The following is a 17,947-nucleotide window of genomic DNA, read 5'->3' on the forward strand; positions in this document are numbered from 1 at the left end:
CCCGGGCGTCCGTACAGGCATGAACAGCGCTGGCAATGCACCTCCCGAGGGGGGAAGCCAGCAACACGACTCCCCACCAGGACGTAGGGGGACCAGGAAGAGGATGCGATCCGGCAGTGGGGCACGCCAAGTGCAAGACTGGAAGTGGGCAGAGACACAGGGTGGGGGGCATGGCCTCCACTAACCAGGCCGTCCACAGGGGTCCATGGGGACAGCGAGAGATACCTGTGTGTCAGCACACAATATCACGCCAGTGTATAGCAGACATAGAGAACCACAGAGTCCTAGTTATACAGGGAGAAATATAGAAAAAACAAATCTTGTATGATACGGACTGAAATCAAAAAGGACATATGGGTCAAAAAGGTATGTTAGTACAGATATCAATATCAAAACTTCTCATATCAATGAATACAAATAAAAATGGAAAATTACACAAATGCACATGTATGAAAATAGAAATGTTGATATGAAGGGAAGTACAGTAATGGCAAATGACAGAGGTCATGATGGTAAAGAGTGCCATAAGGAAAATGAAAAGGGGAACCGCAAGTGGAGCCATGGCAGAAATCCGGAAGAGCTGAAAAACATCAAATAGGTGGGATAGGAATATAGGAAGGTGGGGACAGGGAGAGATTGGTACAGACCCATCTCTAAATCACTTATCGACCACTACATATCCGAATACCAACAATTGATATTCGAAGCCTACCAAAAGGGCACTATAGATTCCAACACATGGAAGTTTCTCAGTGTCAAAGAACCTACAACTCCTACCTTTTATTCGCTCCCCAAACTCCATAAATCTCTTGATCACCCTCCGGGCCGTCCCATCGTGTCCGGACGACAATGCCTCACCGAATCTGCCAGCGCATTGGTCGATAAATATCTGGCACACCACGTAGTTGCCCTGCCTTCATACATTAAGGATACTATTCATCTTCTTCGGCTACTTGAAAACCAAACCCTACCCGAAAACACATGGCTAGTAGCCCTAGATGTGGAAAGTCTATATAACACCATTCCACATAATAGAGGCATTTCAGTGATCAGAAAATTAATCCGGAAAGAGGCCCCAAATTTGACACATACGGGGACTTTGTCCTAGAATTATTGAGGTTCATACTCACACGGAACTACTTTATGTTCGGCTCCTCCCACTACCTCCAGGTGCAAGGTGTGGCTATGGGGACCAAGTGTGCCCCAGCCTATGCCAACCTTTACCTGGGGGGGTGGGAGAGGGAACTATTTGATCCGGTCTATTCCAATCCCTACCTGTCCAGGGTGATTTCCTGGTACAGGTATATAGACGACATATTGTTGTTCTGGTCAGGTACCAAAGAAGAACTTGTTCTGTTTGTTCAGCACCTCACTTTGAACACGTTTAATCTTAGGTTCACCATGGAGTGCAGCCAATTGCAGATCCATTTCTTGGACCTCCTGATTGGCTTGCAGTCTAATGGTCAAATCTACACCGCCCTTTATCGTAAACCCTCTTCGGGCAACACGATATTGCATGCTCACAGTGCCCACCCCGAACCTCTCCTTAGAAGTATCCCGTTTAGCCAATATCTGAGGATAAAACGTAATTGCACCATAGAGGAAGATTTCCTCAAGGCAGCATATGAATTGTATAATAGACTCCTCGATAGAGGCTACAGTCATTCTCTTTTGAAAAAAGCCTTTAATAAGGCAAAGAAACTAAACAGAAAGGACCTTGTTTTTTCCGACAAATCATCAGACATTAGACAACCGATAAGACTCATTACCCATTTTCAAACCAACACACTCAAATTAAGCACATTCTCAATCAATTTTGGCCCTTACTAACATCAGATCCTATAATCGCCAAATATGTGAATACACACCCTGACATCACATACCGCCGATCCCCCTCACTTCGCGATCGACTCACTACTAGCCACCATGTTACTGACACTGCCCTTAGGCCCACTGCCACAGGTACATACCAATGTGGCAGATGTGACATTTGTGCCTTTGTCACTAACTCTCAAGTGGTGAACTTGCCTAATGGAAACATTCATACCATTAGACACCGAGTCACCTGTACCACCGTAGGAGTCGTTTATCTGGCCCAATGCCAATGTGGCTCATACTATGTCGGCAAAACTAAGCGTCCGTTTCAGATCCGTATTCGCGATCACATCAAACCGTTACATAAAAATACTACCACCACTGCTATCAACCGACATATTGCTGCTCAGCACAACTTTGATCCCCATGTCATTGTGTTTTCCGCACTCGAACATGTTCCTTCACATGTCAGAGGCGGAAGCATAGACAACAAATTACTACGACTTGAAACAAAATGGATTCATACATTAAATGCCACTAAGTTTCCGGGACTTAATGAACATATTAGTTTCAAACCTTTTCTCTAATACCTCGAGCCATATCTACAAATATAGTGCGCATTTCTATTTTCCATGCCCACCCTCCAGTCCGCGTCGCTTATAGTTTTCATTCGATTCGTTCCTTTTCCCTCTCCCTGTCCCCACCTTCCTATATTCCTATCCCACCTATTTGATGTTTTTCAGCTCTTCCGGATTTCTGCCATGGCTCCACTTGCGGTTCCCCTTTTCAGTTTCCTTATGGCACTCTTTACCATCATGACCTCTGTCATTTGCCATTACTGTACTTCCCTTCATATCAACATTTCTATTTTCATACATGTGCATTTGTGTAATTTTCCGTTTTTATTTGTATTCATTGATATGAGAAGTTTTGATATTGATATCTGTACTAACATACCTTTTTGACCCATATGTCCTTTTTGATTTCAGTCCGTATCATACAAGATTTGTTTTTTCTATATTTCTCCCTGTATAACTAGGACTCTGTGGTTCTCTATGTCTGCTATACACTCTGTGGCGTGATATTGTGTGCTGACACACAGGTATCTCTCGCTGTCCCCATGGACCCCTGTGGACGGCCTGGTTAGTGGAGGCCATGCCCCCCACCCTGTGTCTCTGCCCACTTCCAGTCTTGCACTTGGCGTGCCCCACTGCCGGATCGCATCCTCTTCCTGGTCCCCCTACGTCCTGGTGGGGAGACGTGTTGCTGGCTTCCCCCCTCGGGAGGTGCATTGCCAGCGCTGTTCGTGCCTGTACGGACGCCCGGGGCAGACCATTCTTGTCTGCCCTGGGTGCCCGCGTCACACTCAGACCCTCTGGTCCCCTCTTCTCCATCGGCTGATGGGAGGTGGTGACGCCTTGGTACCTCCCATTCCTTGGCGTCCCATCCTCTCATTCGCCAAGCGGTCCGCCTGCTCTGAGCATGCGCGCGCGGTGCATGTCGGAACTTGTTGTTCCGCGGCACCGCTTTGTGTGCAGGCGCGGGCGCCCTTCACTTGCGTCCGCACACCTGATCAGCATTTGATCAGGTGTGGGGGGCACATAAGTAACCGGCCAGTCCCCCAGCCCTTCTGCTGGACGACGGACGTGCCTATACACACTCCACACACAGCAATTAGGTCATTTCTTTTTTCTTTAGGACATTTAGCACAATTCTGTTCCCCTTTCACTATTCACTGAGCCTTCAATCATTCCTTAGGAGCTATTTGGGACTTACCATCCATTCCCTGAATAATCCTCAACATCGATTTCCTTAAAGTCACATCCCCTGCTTTATGTCTTACCAGGTAAATTTGTCTCCTGTCCCTTTAGCAGTCCTATTATTTCTCTCAATATAGTCTATGCTGCCTTAACTTTCCCCTTTATATCCATCTTTTCCCAGGATACACTGTAATTGGTGTTTTTCTAATACATTTCATGCATTCGATTGCATCAATTCGAGACCCCTATCTGGCAGGGTACCTTACTCAGTAAGTTCCCTGTTGTTGATTCTTTTCCCTGCCTAGTTTATATTGTCCACTAAACTTCATCTTAATAGCAACTCATTCTTTCATTTAGGCCATTTTTCCTAATTGACTGCTGATTCCGTTATTCGCTTTGCTGTGTGTGTGCATCCATCTACAGGCACCTTGTGTCCACTGCAATTCATTGCTTTTAAAGAAAATTGTGAGTTTTACACTTTTTTATATTATATAGATATATACATTTCTTCGCCTTATGCAAGTGATGCATACCTGCATCATCTTCAGTCCCCTATATGCTAAACATAACATCCACTCACATATTTTCAATACATTCCTCTGCCAGGTCTACTGTGCGCCCCCTGCAGGCACAATTATACAGCGCGGCCTGCCCGTTAATCCCCTGTGGTGACGCCCTTCGCGGCCCCCCTCTCTGTGAGTCGGCGCTCCAGGTACTTTTGCGTTACCGGCACCAGTGGGGCCACCTTGTTGCATGATTATCTAGCCACAATTTTGATTTTCTTGAGTATATATTAAATACTGCTTTGTTAAACGATTTTGCTCACATGATGTTTTCTATATCCTCATATACAGACCCTTTTTTACATATTTGAGCTCTTGTTCCCTGAGGAAGCCAATGTCTTGGCGAAACATGTAGGAAATCGAGCCCCCATTTTGACGGCCACTTCCATCTGGCCTACTCTACAACACCTCGGGTCACATGCAGTATACATATTTATTCTAAGTGTAAATTGATTCTTATGTGTTTTTTTATGTATGTACTATTACCAATAAACTTTGTAATTTTTTGCCTTTTTAAAAGAAACCTTTTCTTTCTTTTTTGTATTTTCTGACCCTAGCACCGTTATAATCCCCTGTCTCTACACCCATTAGTTATTTTGATTATTTTGGGGATGAGGTGCTGTATCCCTTGGTACCATCTAGCCACCTTTACATTTATTGAATAACAAAATGTGTAGCGCTATAAAATGATGGGCTGTTAGCCCAAAATGGCATCTGAAATTACAAACAGTGAATGAGAAAAATGGATTGTGTCGTAAGAAGTAATAATGACAATACAAATAATAAAATCAATCTGTGTGTAATACACATAAAAAGTGACAATATAAATAACAGCACTGATAGTGCTGCAACTGAAACTTCTGTGGATATAAAATTCCAGTCTATATGTTTAGAGTTGTGAGACTCAACCGCAAGAAGTTCCAGTGTGGAAAAACATGTCTGTCCATAAATACCAATTTGTGACTGTGATAGAACCACCACCGTGAGAAGAGGAGAAGAGGAGGCTTACCGGAATGTTTGAACACGCCAGAACGTATGCTCTGCGTGTCAAACAGGCTTATAATGTGGTGAGTAGATTCGGGGGATGTCAATTTCTCTGTTTCCTTGTTCGCACTCCAATGAGGACATGTGGTGAGTGGCCTCTCATATGGAACAGTACTCAGAAATTCACAAATGTAGAATGGCAAAGGAAAAAAAGCAAAAAGGGACCAAATAGTGTAATTCTGTATAAAAAAATTTAATTTAAAAAAGTTATGAACACTCACATGATTGTAGATAAAAAAAAGAGCTTGTACAAAATCAATAAGCAGCAGTGGAGACCTTTCTGACGCGTTTAGTCTCCAAGGACATCGTCTGGGGTGTCCCTCCACTGCTGCACTCCACAAATATATAAAGAATGTGACCCCTTATCATGAAAATCAAGTCTACAAGCGTTTGCAGCAAATTGACCCGAGCACTTCCTGTATGTTAAAATGGCGTCTCGGCGTGGGCTCCATAGTGTATGATAACCAATATGGAGGTGCGTTTCCCGTTGGAAAGTCTGACCGTGTGTACGCAGCATAAGAGTAGAGGCCCGCCTTAAGGTCGAGTATTCCACCACGGCAATAGCCCTGAAGATCCCACCCCGGGGTAGGCCTTTCATGTGACTGGTGATTGGCACCCAGTGAGAAGAGAAACATGGAGAACGTGATGAACCACCACCACTTTACCCTTACAAACTTATCACAAATTTGACTCCGAAATTCACAAGGCCTCATTCACACAGGGCGTACTACAACGTATGCTTGTGCAAGGGCCGTGTTTACCCGCACGGGGAGGAACAGGTGTTCAGGAGAGGCATTCCCATTGATGTCAAGTAGGACGCAGCGGTTGCACGCACACATCTGGTGCAACTGTGTATAGTAACCAATCGTTTTCTAACTTCAGCTTTTTAAATTAAAGAGGAACTGCAGTCTGTTCACATAATTTGTAATAAAAAGATTTTTGCCATTCTGAAGCTTCCCTCTAACTACTTTGCAAATGTCTGTTGCTAGGCAGTCGTCGTAATCTGCCACTTCCTTCTCCGCGGAGCTGTTCCTTCTCTTCATCCCTCGCGTTTCCTCCTGGGAAATGGGGCGTACTGTCTTCTGGGACCTGTGTGTGTCAGCCGCCCATTCACAAAGCGCTGCGCGACTCGCGCGTTTGCGCAGTAGGAAATGGGCAGTGAAACCGCAAGGCTCCACTGCCTGTTTCCCTTTGTTAGAATGGCGGCGCCGGCACCCAATCCGATGGACGGATCGGCTTCGGGGGGCCGACATTGCGGGAACCCAGGACAGGTAAGTCTACTTATTAAAAGTCAGCAGCTACAGTGTTTGCAGCTGCTGACTTTAAAAAAAAAAAAATTGCGGCAGGAACACCGCTTTAACAATAAAACCTGGAAGCTGATTGGGTACTATGCACAGTAGCACCAGATTTTGTGTGCACCAATTTTAGTAAATCTAAGGCCAGGTTCACACATATGCGGCTGCGGTTTCAGTGCTGCAGTCCAGTGCGGTTTTGTTCACCGGTTCAGGTGCGATTCAGGTGCAAATTTTTACCTGAAATTGCACCTGAAACGAGACCCAAAGACACAGTGACAGGACCCTTTTTAAAACCACACCACGGCCGCCCCACACATGTGTGAACCGGCTCCATTGAAAGCTGGTCCAATTCACATGTTATGCGAATTGAATGCGGTTAAAAATGCACCCAATTTACATATATGTGAACTGAGCCTTACCCTTTTAAGTTCTGGGACACACACCCACACCCAAACGGATGTCAAATTAGGAGCAGTGGCTGTGTCCATTCAGCCGCAGCATTCCAGTTGCCATGAAGGGTATTGTCTGCATGGGGATGCATGAAACACCTATGGGTAAACATGGCCTCACATGGGTATACGCTATAGTACACCTCCCCATGTGAACAAGGCCTAAAGCATCGCCAGCAATTAAAAGAAGCCCTCAATTCTTCTCATTCAAGGTTGAATGATCAGTTTGACCTGCCTGTAAGGGAACAAGTTCATTCTCATCCAACTGCTCACAGATTCATGATTGTACAAGTAGAAATTAAATGAATGGGCACAGATGTCACAAAACGTGACATTCGTCTTGTTCTGTTCTGATTCAGCAGGGCATTGTTCATGGATTCTCTGCTGATTGGACCAGTCTGTGCCCATGTGATGGAGGTCTTAAAGTGGTTGTAAACCCTTACAGACCACTTCTTGGAAAAATATAGAATCGCGCTGAGCATGTGAAAAATAATAATAAAGTAAAGAAAGTGCAAACTAACACACTAACCCAATATTTAAAAAGTGATCAAATATCCATAAATGTACAACCAGGTGTATTGTGAACGGGAATCTTGAATGTTAAAAACACCACTATATATGAGAGGACAGAAGCTGACCAATAGTGGTTGTTCAGGTGAGCCAATTGGCTAAATAAAAAACATATAATTGCAAATGTCCAAAAATTGAAATAATAATATCACCCGTGAACCTAAAAAACGATTGAAAAGTGAATGTAATGTCCATCCATAAATATGCAATCTTCGGTGTTTCAAAAATGAAGGAATTGTGCACAATTCACCACCATTGTGTAGAGAGTTACTGCTTACCGGAAGCCCGTGATCCCCCACTACAGAGGATCAAGGGAAGCCTGTAATAATGGATGCCCTCCAGGGCATATCAGATGCAGCCAATACCCTTCAAATCATCAGTGCTGATAGTGTGATCTCCAAAGGACCATTATTCCTCAGTAAGGATGAGCTCCAGGGTGTTCGCACACTCCACGTGCCATGCCCGCCAGGAAGTCGGCACAGCGCTGCACTAATCACAGGCAGGGAGACATTTACAGATCTCTGCAGCCGCACATCGGGAAAATGTCTCACTGCCTGTGATTAGCGCAGCGCCGTGCCGACTTCATGGCGGGCTCTGCACGTGGAGTGTGTGAACACACCAGAGCTCATCCTTACTCCTCAGAACGCCTCATTTCATTCACCAGTGGGTAGATTTGTATGGCTACAAACCGGAGCCCGGCCACCGCCTCACTGCTCGGTACAGCCTCCGCCAACACTCTGCCCGCCGCGGCTGCACTCCCTTCCGCTCAGCGGCGTAAAGCTCTGTGACGTCACAGCCAGCGATTGTCTTTCACCAGGCTTCTACGGTGTGGAGTGGGTTGTAGGTAAGCCTATAATAAGACTTACCTGTAGGTACCCTGCACAGTTTAGGAGATAGAATGTGCTGACGTCATTGGCACATGCACACTGAAGCAACGGCACGTTCGTGCTGTTGCTTCAGCTAGTGTGTCGTTAACGGTGGCTCCCACGGGAGTGACGTCATCGCGGCTCCGGCCAATCACAGCGCCGCCGGAGCCCATGATACCAGGATGTAACTCCGGGAGCGATGTCGCCGGCCGGACCAGTGTACGGGGACCGCGGCAGGGGCTCCGCTCTAAGGTAATTCATTATGAGCGATACTCGCTCATTATGCCTTTGTCTTGCAGGTATTTTTTTTTTTTTGTCAGTTCACATTCACAACCACTTTAGGGTGCTTTGAGCACTGTTGATAAATTAGAGATTTTATTCAATGTTCTGGATATTTCACTTTGTTGCACTATAAATGACAGGTCAACTTAGTCAAGAAATGAAGTGATAAAACTGCAAATTGCAACCTTGCTCAGCTTCATCCAAGGTAGGCCTCTGACAACATTTAAAAAATGTCTTGTTTTTCATCCCCCTCCCCCATCTGGAGGCAGCAATGTCTGCACTGTGCTCTGTACCCAGCTGCAGGCTAAAGAGAAACTGAAAGTAATTGAATGTGCAAATATCTTTTTTTTAGTTTCTGTTCTTGGGAGCGGCCGAGAAGCAGGAAGCTTTTCAAAGGCGTCTTTTTTGCTTAAAAAGTTGGACGTACAATTCCGTGAGTATGAAATCAATCTATAGGGGATTATAGTATATAGGACTTTTAGCTTCTGTGTCCTATGGGATCTTTGTTCTTTTCTTTACTTCCTCTATATCTTCTCGTCTATAGTTCCCTTTTCTAATGGGTGTTTAATAACCTTTTCGTATAGGCCCCAACCTCTAATCAGGATAACATACCTCCCAACTGTCACTTTTTCCTGCCTAGTTGTCCCTCTTTTTGGTCTGATGTATCAACTTTTTAAAAAATATTATTATTATTTTTATTATACAGGATTTATATAGCGCAGTTTATGCAGTGCTTTATGTCTACTATGTAACTACCAAAAGTGTTCTACTACACAAACCCTTTCACCCAACCTCTAAAGTAATGCATTTTTTTTAAAAAGCCAGAAGTATGTCTTTTCCTACATGCTGTGTGCCAAAAGTGTCCCTCTGTCTCGTCTCAGAAAGGTGGGAGGTGTGGAATTATATCCTCTGAAAGTGACTTTGCAAAGTAAAAATATATATAGAGAAAATAGCCTTAAGAACATTTGACCTAAAGTGTTAAAGAATATTCAACTAATAGAGGAAATAGCCTAATGCCGCGTACACACGATCGGACATTCGGACAACAAAAATGTTGGCTCAAACTTGTCTTGCATACACACGGTCACACAAATGTTGTCGAAAATTCCGAACATCAAGAACCTGGTGACGTACAACACGTAGGACGAGCCGAGAAAAATGAAGTTTAATAGCCAGTGCGGCTCTTCTGCTTGATTCCGAGCATGTGTGGAACTTTGTGCGTCGGAATTGTGTATACACGATCGGAATTTCCGACAACGGATTTTGGTGTCGGAAAATTTGAGATCCGGCTCTTAAATTTTGTTTGTCGGAAATTGCCGACGGAAAATGTCCGATTGAGCCTACACACGGTCGGAATATCCGACAAGAAGCTCCCATCGAACATTTATTGTCGGAAATTCCGACCGTGTGTACGCGGCATTACACTGTAGGCTACTAACATTCGATCAGAAGAGGAAAACTAAGGGAGACCTCTGCTAAGTGTATGGAGATTCCTATGCTCACCACCAACAGTGTAATGAATTGCCTACTGCAGACATGGACCTTCTAAAATCTATACAGAACTGATACATTGTTGCAGAAGCGGAACTCTTTTGTTGCTTTTGGTGTTCATCGGTAAGCCCCCATTCACACCAGTGTGGCTTTGAAATCACGCTACTTCAGTACGATTTCAAAGCCACAGATCAGTGTGATTTGTACATCTGATTTTACTGGCTTAACAGAAGTCAATGCAAGTCACAATGAAATCAGAAAAAAAATTGTGCAGGAACCTTTCTCAAAGTCCCTGTGACATGAGTCATGGCGATTTGAATGGTTTTATTGCTGACAATGGGGTGCAACTTGTCATGTGATTTGGAACTGTCAACTTGCATGACAAATGGCACCGGTGTGAACGGGGGCTAAAGGGTTTCAGCGGTCAATTCACTAAGACCGCTTTCACACTGGGGCGTTTTTCAGGCGCTACGGCGCCAAAAATAGCGCCTGAAAAAAGCCTCAGCAGAGCAACCCAAGTGCTTTCACCCTGGGGCGCTGCACTGGCAGGACGTCACAAAAAGTCCTGAGAGCAGCTTCTTTGCAGCGGTGGAGGAGCGGTGAATACACCGCTCCTCCACTGATCCTGCCCATTGAAAACAATGGGGCAACGCTGCTATACCGCCGACAAAGCACCGATGCAGCGGTGTTTTGCGGGTGGATTTAACCCCTTTTCGGCTGCTAGCGGGGGTTAAACCGACCCGCTAGTGACCGAATAGCGCGCTAAAACGCCGGTAAAATAGTGCCGCTTTACCGCTGACGCCCAGGGCGGCTCAGTGTGAAAGGGGTCTTACAGTTAAACAACGACTGAAAAAATGCATGTGGTAATCCGTTTTCAAATGTGCAATTCACTAAAAATTTTGCGATAAATAACCCATGCGGTAAAGATTTGGTAATGCGGTAATTACCGCATATTTCCATGCTGTAATTTATTGTGTGACCACCGCGTCCTTAATAACCAATCACTCATCAGCTGTCAGCGGGTTTCCCACTGACAGCTGAATGTAAAAAAAATAAGTGTGGGGGTCCCCCCCAATCCATACCAGGCCCTTCGGGTCTGGTATGGATTGTAGGCGAAATCCCACACCAAAAAATGAAATAAAAAATTGCGTGGTGTCTCCCACCAAATCCATGTCAGACCCTTATCTGAGCATGCAGCCTGGCAGGCCAGGAAAGGGGGGACGAGCAACCCCCCCCCCTCCTGAGCCATATCAGGCCACATGCCCTCAACACGCCACCTTGTTCCCATCTTGATGGGGACAAGGGCCTCTTCTCCGCAACCCTGGATGGTGGTTGTGGGGGTCTGCGGGTGGGGGGGTTATGCGGAATCTGGCCCAGATACCGCCCCCTCATGTGAATGACTAACTCACCCAAAAAAAAAGTTGGGTAAAAAATAGTAAGCAGTTTTTGACAAGTCCTTTATTTAAAAAACAAAAAAAAAGGCCCCCCCCATGTAGATCCATTGTCAATCACAATGCCTGTCGCCACCGCCGAACCAGAAAAAACCCCACCTCCTCTCCCGCTGTCTGACAGTTCTTAAATAAACAAGGGGTGTGACCCTGCTCTTTGTGATGTCATCGACCGGGGGCATGCAGACTTTTGCTTTCTTCTGGTTGGCGGTGGCAGCAGGCATCCTGACTGACGATGGATCTACACCTTGGGACATTTTTTTTTTAAATAAAGGACTTGTCAAAAAGCACCTACTGTCTTTTTTTTTTTTTTTTTGGTGAATGAGTTGGGATACTATATATCCAATACTCACTCACGTGGCAGGTGCCGAGATCTGGGGGCCCCCTTGTTAAAAGGGTCTCCCACATACCGATAAGCCACATTCCCGCTAACCCCCACAACCACCTGTGCTCAATGCCCAGATAAGGGTCTGGTATGGACTTGGGGGGGGGGGCCCACTCTGTTTTTTTTCTTTTTTTCAGAATTTTTAATTGCCAGCAATGGTTTTGTTTACATTCAGCTGTCAGCGGGAAACCCCTTCTCCTTCCCCCACAGCCTGCAATTGTTTTGTTTACATGCTGCCAGTGGGGGCCTCCTTGGTTCCCTACTGCATGCGCAGTAGGGAACCGGCTTTGAAGCCGCTTGTGTGTAAGATTATTGTGATTCATTCGCTTGCAATGAATGTTTGGGCATTGTCACACCCACTGATTAACCACTTCAGCCCCGGAAGGTTTTACCCCCTTCCTGACCAGAGCATTTTTTACAATTTGCCATTGCGTCGCTTTAACGAAATTTGCGTCCTTTTTTTCCCACAAATAGAGCTTTCTTTTGGTGCTATTTGATCACCTTTGTGGTTTTTATTTTTTACGCTATACACACAAAAAAAGCGACAATTTTGAAAAAAAAAATGTTTTACTTTTTGCTATAATAAATATCCCCAAAAATGTTTTTAAAAAACACATTTCTTCATCAGTTTAGGCCAATATATATTCTTGTACAAATTTTTGGTAAAAAAAAATTGAAATATGCGTATATTGGTTTGCGCAAAAGTTATTACGTCTACAAACTATGGGAAAAATTTATGGCATTTTTATTATTATTATTATTATTATTTTTATTATTTTTTTTTTTACTAGTAATGGCGATGGTCTGCGATTTTTAGTGGTATTGCGACGGACAGATTGGACACTTTTGACACATTTTTTGGGACCATTGACATTTGTACAGCCATCAGTGCTAAAAAATGCACTGATTACTGTGTAAATAACACTGGTAGGGAAGGGGTTAACACTACAGGGTGATAAAGGGGTTACATGTGTGTTCTAACTGTATGGAGATAGGACTGAGTAGGAGACGAGACATATCGCTGTTCCTACTTACTAGGAACAAAAGACATGTCTCCTCTCCTTTGACAGCACAGGGATTTGTGTGTTTTCACCGTGCTGGCACTCGTGCCAGCGATCCCTGCTGTGCAGCCCTCTGGCGGGCGGCTCTTTAAGGAAACCCATACCCGCATGGGGTTTCGCGCAGGGGAGCCATTCTGCCCCCGTAAATACACGTGAGCCAGTCGGGAACCGGTTAACAAATACATTTCACAGTTTTTACATAGGTGACAAACCTACTGTATATTGCATACTATTATACTAATATGATACTCTATTATATACTTGTTTGATACGTCATTGTCAAAATGTTAAATTGTCTTATGATTTCAGCAAAGTAAATATGAGCATGGATGATTTACAGACATTACACGAAGAATTAGAGCAATTAAAGGTATTTTTTTTTTTTAAAGGGGGTTGTGTTTTTATTTGTGTTCCTCTGGTAAACTTGATGATTTTACAAAATTTCAGGTTCAACTAGTGTTATATTAAAGCTGTATAAAAACCCGAAAGCAAACATGTATTATATTTCAGCTCACTGTTTCTTTGCTGGAAGAGAAAATTTGGGGGGGGGGGTTGTTTTACTTGAAAGGGGGATTGGAGGGATAGGGGATTTAGTGAAGTCGGGCGGGGGAGGATTTGTACTGGAATGGGGGAGGGGGGGGGTTGTGCTGGGAAGGAGGATTTGTTGTGGGAGAGGAATAGGATTTGTGTTGGGAGGGAGCATTGAGGGGATGGGGATAAGTGCTAGGATGGGGAAGAATGGGGGATTTTGCTGGGACTGGGGATTTTGGGAGGGTGGAGGAGGACTTGTGCTGGGGAAGGGGGAAGAAGATTTGTGTTGTGAGGGAGATTTCTGGGGGGGGCGGGATTTGTTCTGGGAGGGGGGAATGAGTGTGAATTGTTTCTGAAAGGGTAAAGTGGATTCTCCTTACCCCTACACTGTGCACCACACACACCCCTGCATTCTGTGCATTACACACTCCTGTCTCCTGCATGCTGTGCATTATGTACTCCTAGACCTTGCTCTCTGTGTGCCATCTACTCCTAAATCCATCACTGACTACAGCCCTCTATGTGCTACATACTCCTGATCCTTGAACGCAATACACGCCCTGGACCTGCAGTATGCGTTATGTATCCTAAACCTGACATTGACTGCAGCACCCTTTTTTGAAGCCAATTAGAGCCCCAGGCTCTACTCATGTGCTTGAGAAAAAGAAAAACAAAAAAAACATTGAAATCAATGCGTCCGGCGCCCCGCATGTAGATTAGGGGCCAGGTGCATGGATTAGAGGGGCAGTGCCCCTAATGGAGCAGCGGCCACTGACAGAGAGGTCAAATCTCCCCAATGCATATACAAATGGCAGTAAAAAATCTGACAGGTGTTCTAATCCCTGTTCACTCTTTTCAAAAATGAAAACAAGCTTTGACATCAGCTGTACTTTAACTGATCTCATATGATTTTGTTCTCCAGCCCTGGTTTCCCAGGTTCTCAAGAAGTTCTCCAGCTCCCTTTTTAAAATTTTTTCTTTTTTTACATTACAGAAAAAGCAGCAATACCAGTGAGATTCATGACACTAAAAGTAGAGCCAGGAACAATGATAGGTAGATATATACTGTATGTAGCAAAGTCCATGGTTCCTTGAGGCCTAATGGTGACCTCCAGAGTTAGGGACAGCTGACATCCTTCTGTGTAGAGTGGGTAACAAGGCATGGTGGGTGTACTGCTAGATGAAATGGTGGGCGGCAGACACTTTTTGAATGCAAAGAGATTTATTGTCTCTTGAACAGAACTGTAAAAGAGAGGGTTAGGGCCAGGACACCCTTAAGTAGATGCAATGATAATGATAAAGACTTCTATAGGTAGACAGCTATACAGATGAAGGCCTCCAGCCAGACACCGCTTCTGTATAGGTAGGACCACTGTCTCCTATGGCAACAATCTTGTAGCAGTTACTAACGGTAGTTGTATTCACATATTGGCAACACAAACCGTTCTCCTTACTCCACAATCACTCATTGTGGATCTCCCAGTCTTTCACTAGACTTTGAATCCAATAGCCACTGAATCCCCAGAGCTCTTCCACTTTTAGCACTCAGTATCTTCCTCAAGCATCACCCCCGCTTCCCTGCTGGGTCCCTGGACTGGCACCCACAGATACACTTCAAGCATCACCCCCACTGACACGCTGGGTCCCTGGCTTGGCACTCACTGATGCTCCTCAAGCGTCACCTCTGCTGTCCTGCTGGGTCCCTGACTTGACAATTGCTGAAGTTTTCCCACTTCTTCACCGTCCCTGGCTGTTGAGAAGTCTGCTTTGGTACTGTCCTCAGCTTGCTCACAGTGGTCTCCGATAACAAGGGGGATGGTCCCTTAGTGGCGACAACTTCCCCTTCTACCTCCGACCACAGCTGGTTCCCTGGCCGGCGGAACCGCTACTTCTGGTTGGACTACAAGCCCGCAGTCCCAACCCTGCACTGCTTCTGGATAGGCCCTCAGATAGCCTAGCAGCCAGATGTCCCCAGGATAGGCCTCAAGCTTACGGCCTAGCAGGCCAGGGCGACATAACACACGTCAACCCAGACAGCCGTCCAGGTGGCTTAGAACCTCGATCACCTGACTCCACCAAAAATAAATAGGCGCTCCCAGCAGGCCAAGGGACCAAATAAAATCCCTGCCCATTGGCTTGGACACCCATTCATTCTCGTCTGAGCTTGCAAAGCCTCTGTCTTATCTAGTGTGACCAGCATAGCGCCTCCTAGTGACAGAAGAGAAAGGATGCAACAAGTCCAGTTTTAGAGAGGAACCAATTAATCTCCTAACAATCGGCCAAGGCAGCTATCGCTTGGCTACACATCAGGCTGCTACATATAGGTAGAAGAGATAAAAACCTTATGAGCATTTTATCCAACCATTCCTACAACATCTGTATTGGATAGAGTCATCCTTTAAATATATTCAAATTTTTGCAGGCCTGGTCCAGCCCTGGGGTACAATTATTTGATTCCAAAGGTTTGGGCACCTCAATTTTTCCATAATGAATAACTGGCACACACTCTTCGTTTTGCCCCTTAGAGACAGTGTGAGCAAGCAGCCAAACAGAAAACATTTAAAAAAATTGAAAAACAAACAGCGACTGAAAATAATGAAGAACTGGAGAAAGAGCTAGATAAGTTGGATGCGACAAAAAATAAACTTCAAGATGCCTTAAAACAACAACAGGCACGTTTCAAGGTAAGTCGAAGGTTTTCTTTGCCTCCTATGTGAATGAAGTAATTATTAGTAATTAGTAATTATTATTAACCACTTAACCTCCGGAAGATTTACCCCCTTCATTACCAGGCCATTTTTTGCTTTTTGCAACTGCGTTAGGTTAACTAACTTTTGCACAGCCATGCAGCAAGCTTAACATCTAGGGTGATCAAAGGGTTATTGTGTTTCCTGTGAGCTGCTTTTACTTAAAGCGTTAGTAAACCCGCTGACTTTTTTTTTTTTCCTACACCTGTAAGGGAAAAGGCATAATGAGCTAGTATGCACCGCATACTAGCTCATTATGAGATACTTACCTTAGAACGAGGCGCTGGCATCTCAACCTGTCCACGCTGAGGTAGCTGACATTTCCCCATTTCCAGCGTGCCTTTCCGGGTATGCGCGCTGGAGACTTTTTTTCCGGCAAAGTCCGGCGGCTGCCCTGTGCGCATGCGCCGCTGCAGTCAGCGGCTCATTGCAAGGGGAATATCTCCTAAACCTGTATATTTTTTTTACCTACAGGTAAGCCTTATTATAGGCTTACCTGTAGGTAAAAGTTTAAAAAAAAAGGTATACAACCTCTTTAAGTGCCGGTTTTTATTCCCAGCTGACAGGACAGAGCTCTGTATTGTTTACATTAATAGAGCTCTGTCCTGTCTTTCTCCTCACCGATCAGGGGGTGGCAGCAGTCATCTATTGACCAACACCCGCTGATTGGCTTGTGCTATGACTAATCACAGCACAGCCAGCACACCCCCTACCCGGAGATGCAGAAACTTATGCAGTATATACGTGATTCTGCGCAGCCGACCCGCACTATAGCAGTAAAGCTACAGTGCTCGGTCAGCAAGTGGGTAATGAAGATGAAACCGGACAGAGGGAATCTAACATGGAGAGTCCAAGTACTGCTCTGAAACTCCACTGAGATGCATTCAGTTGGAACCTAATAGATTTGAAGCTTCCTATCACTTGACCATTTTTCTTTCGAGGAGGCTGAAACCAGAAGAATTCTATATATGATGCTTGGTTTCTGCCAAACAGGGGGCCATAGTGGAAGAAGTTTGGGTTTTCATCTGAACGCTTGAACAGTGAAAGTTCGGTCGGCTCACCCTTAGTTGGGATGTTAATCTTTTTAAAAGAACAACCCCCCACGCACCAGGGGCAGATCCAGAGTCTAGTCTCGGGAGAGGCACTGCCAGAAAATATTTTTTTTTTTGCGGGCAATTTAACAGGTAAACGGCTGGTGTTGGCGCTTTTATCATCACTGCACCATGGTTGTTATGGTGTCAGGATGATTGAAGTGCATTATTTCTATTATTACATTGAAATATAAAATGAAATGGTTCAACTCACCATAATGCAGAATCAGTGGGAGCCCTGAGTGCGTCACTTTCCACGTCGACCTGCCTTCAGATGCGGATTGTCACTTGCCACGTCCCTGCCACAAGTTGCAAATTGCCACTTACCTGCCATCAGATGCAGATTGTCACTTAACACACGTGGCGGATTGTCACCTACCACGTCACCTGCCACACGTTGCGGAATGTCACTTGCCACGTCACCTGCCACACGTTGCCTATTGTCACTTGCCACATCACCTGCCATATGTTGCTTATTGCCACGTCACCTGCCACACATTGCTGATTGTCACTTGCCACACGTTGCTGATTGTCACTTGCCACGTAACCT

General features: G+C 45.1%; 1 protein-coding gene across 2 annotated transcripts in view; it reads left to right on the top strand.

Annotated features, from left to right (window-relative positions):
- Nucleotides 1-8,920: 8,920 nt before the first annotated feature.
- NMI (N-myc and STAT interactor) overlaps nucleotides 8,921-17,947 on the top strand; it is a 40,309-nt gene continuing 31,282 nt past the window's right edge. The window contains exons 1-3 of one of the 2 annotated variants that reach the window (XM_073634200.1): nucleotides 8,921-9,077; nucleotides 13,339-13,399; nucleotides 16,085-16,243. In XM_073634200.1, the coding sequence (XP_073490301.1) occupies nucleotides 13,349-13,399; nucleotides 16,085-16,243 (210 nt within the window). In that variant the 5' untranslated portion in view covers nucleotides 8,921-9,077; nucleotides 13,339-13,348. The remainder of the gene's footprint in view (nucleotides 9,078-13,338; nucleotides 13,400-16,084; nucleotides 16,244-17,947) is intronic. The other variant, XM_073634201.1, reaches the window with a different exon arrangement.

The sequence above is a fragment of the Aquarana catesbeiana genome, linkage group LG06, assembly GCF_042186555.1.
Source record: "Aquarana catesbeiana isolate 2022-GZ linkage group LG06, ASM4218655v1, whole genome shotgun sequence".
NCBI classification, from domain to species: Eukaryota; Metazoa; Chordata; class Amphibia; order Anura; family Ranidae; genus Aquarana; species Aquarana catesbeiana.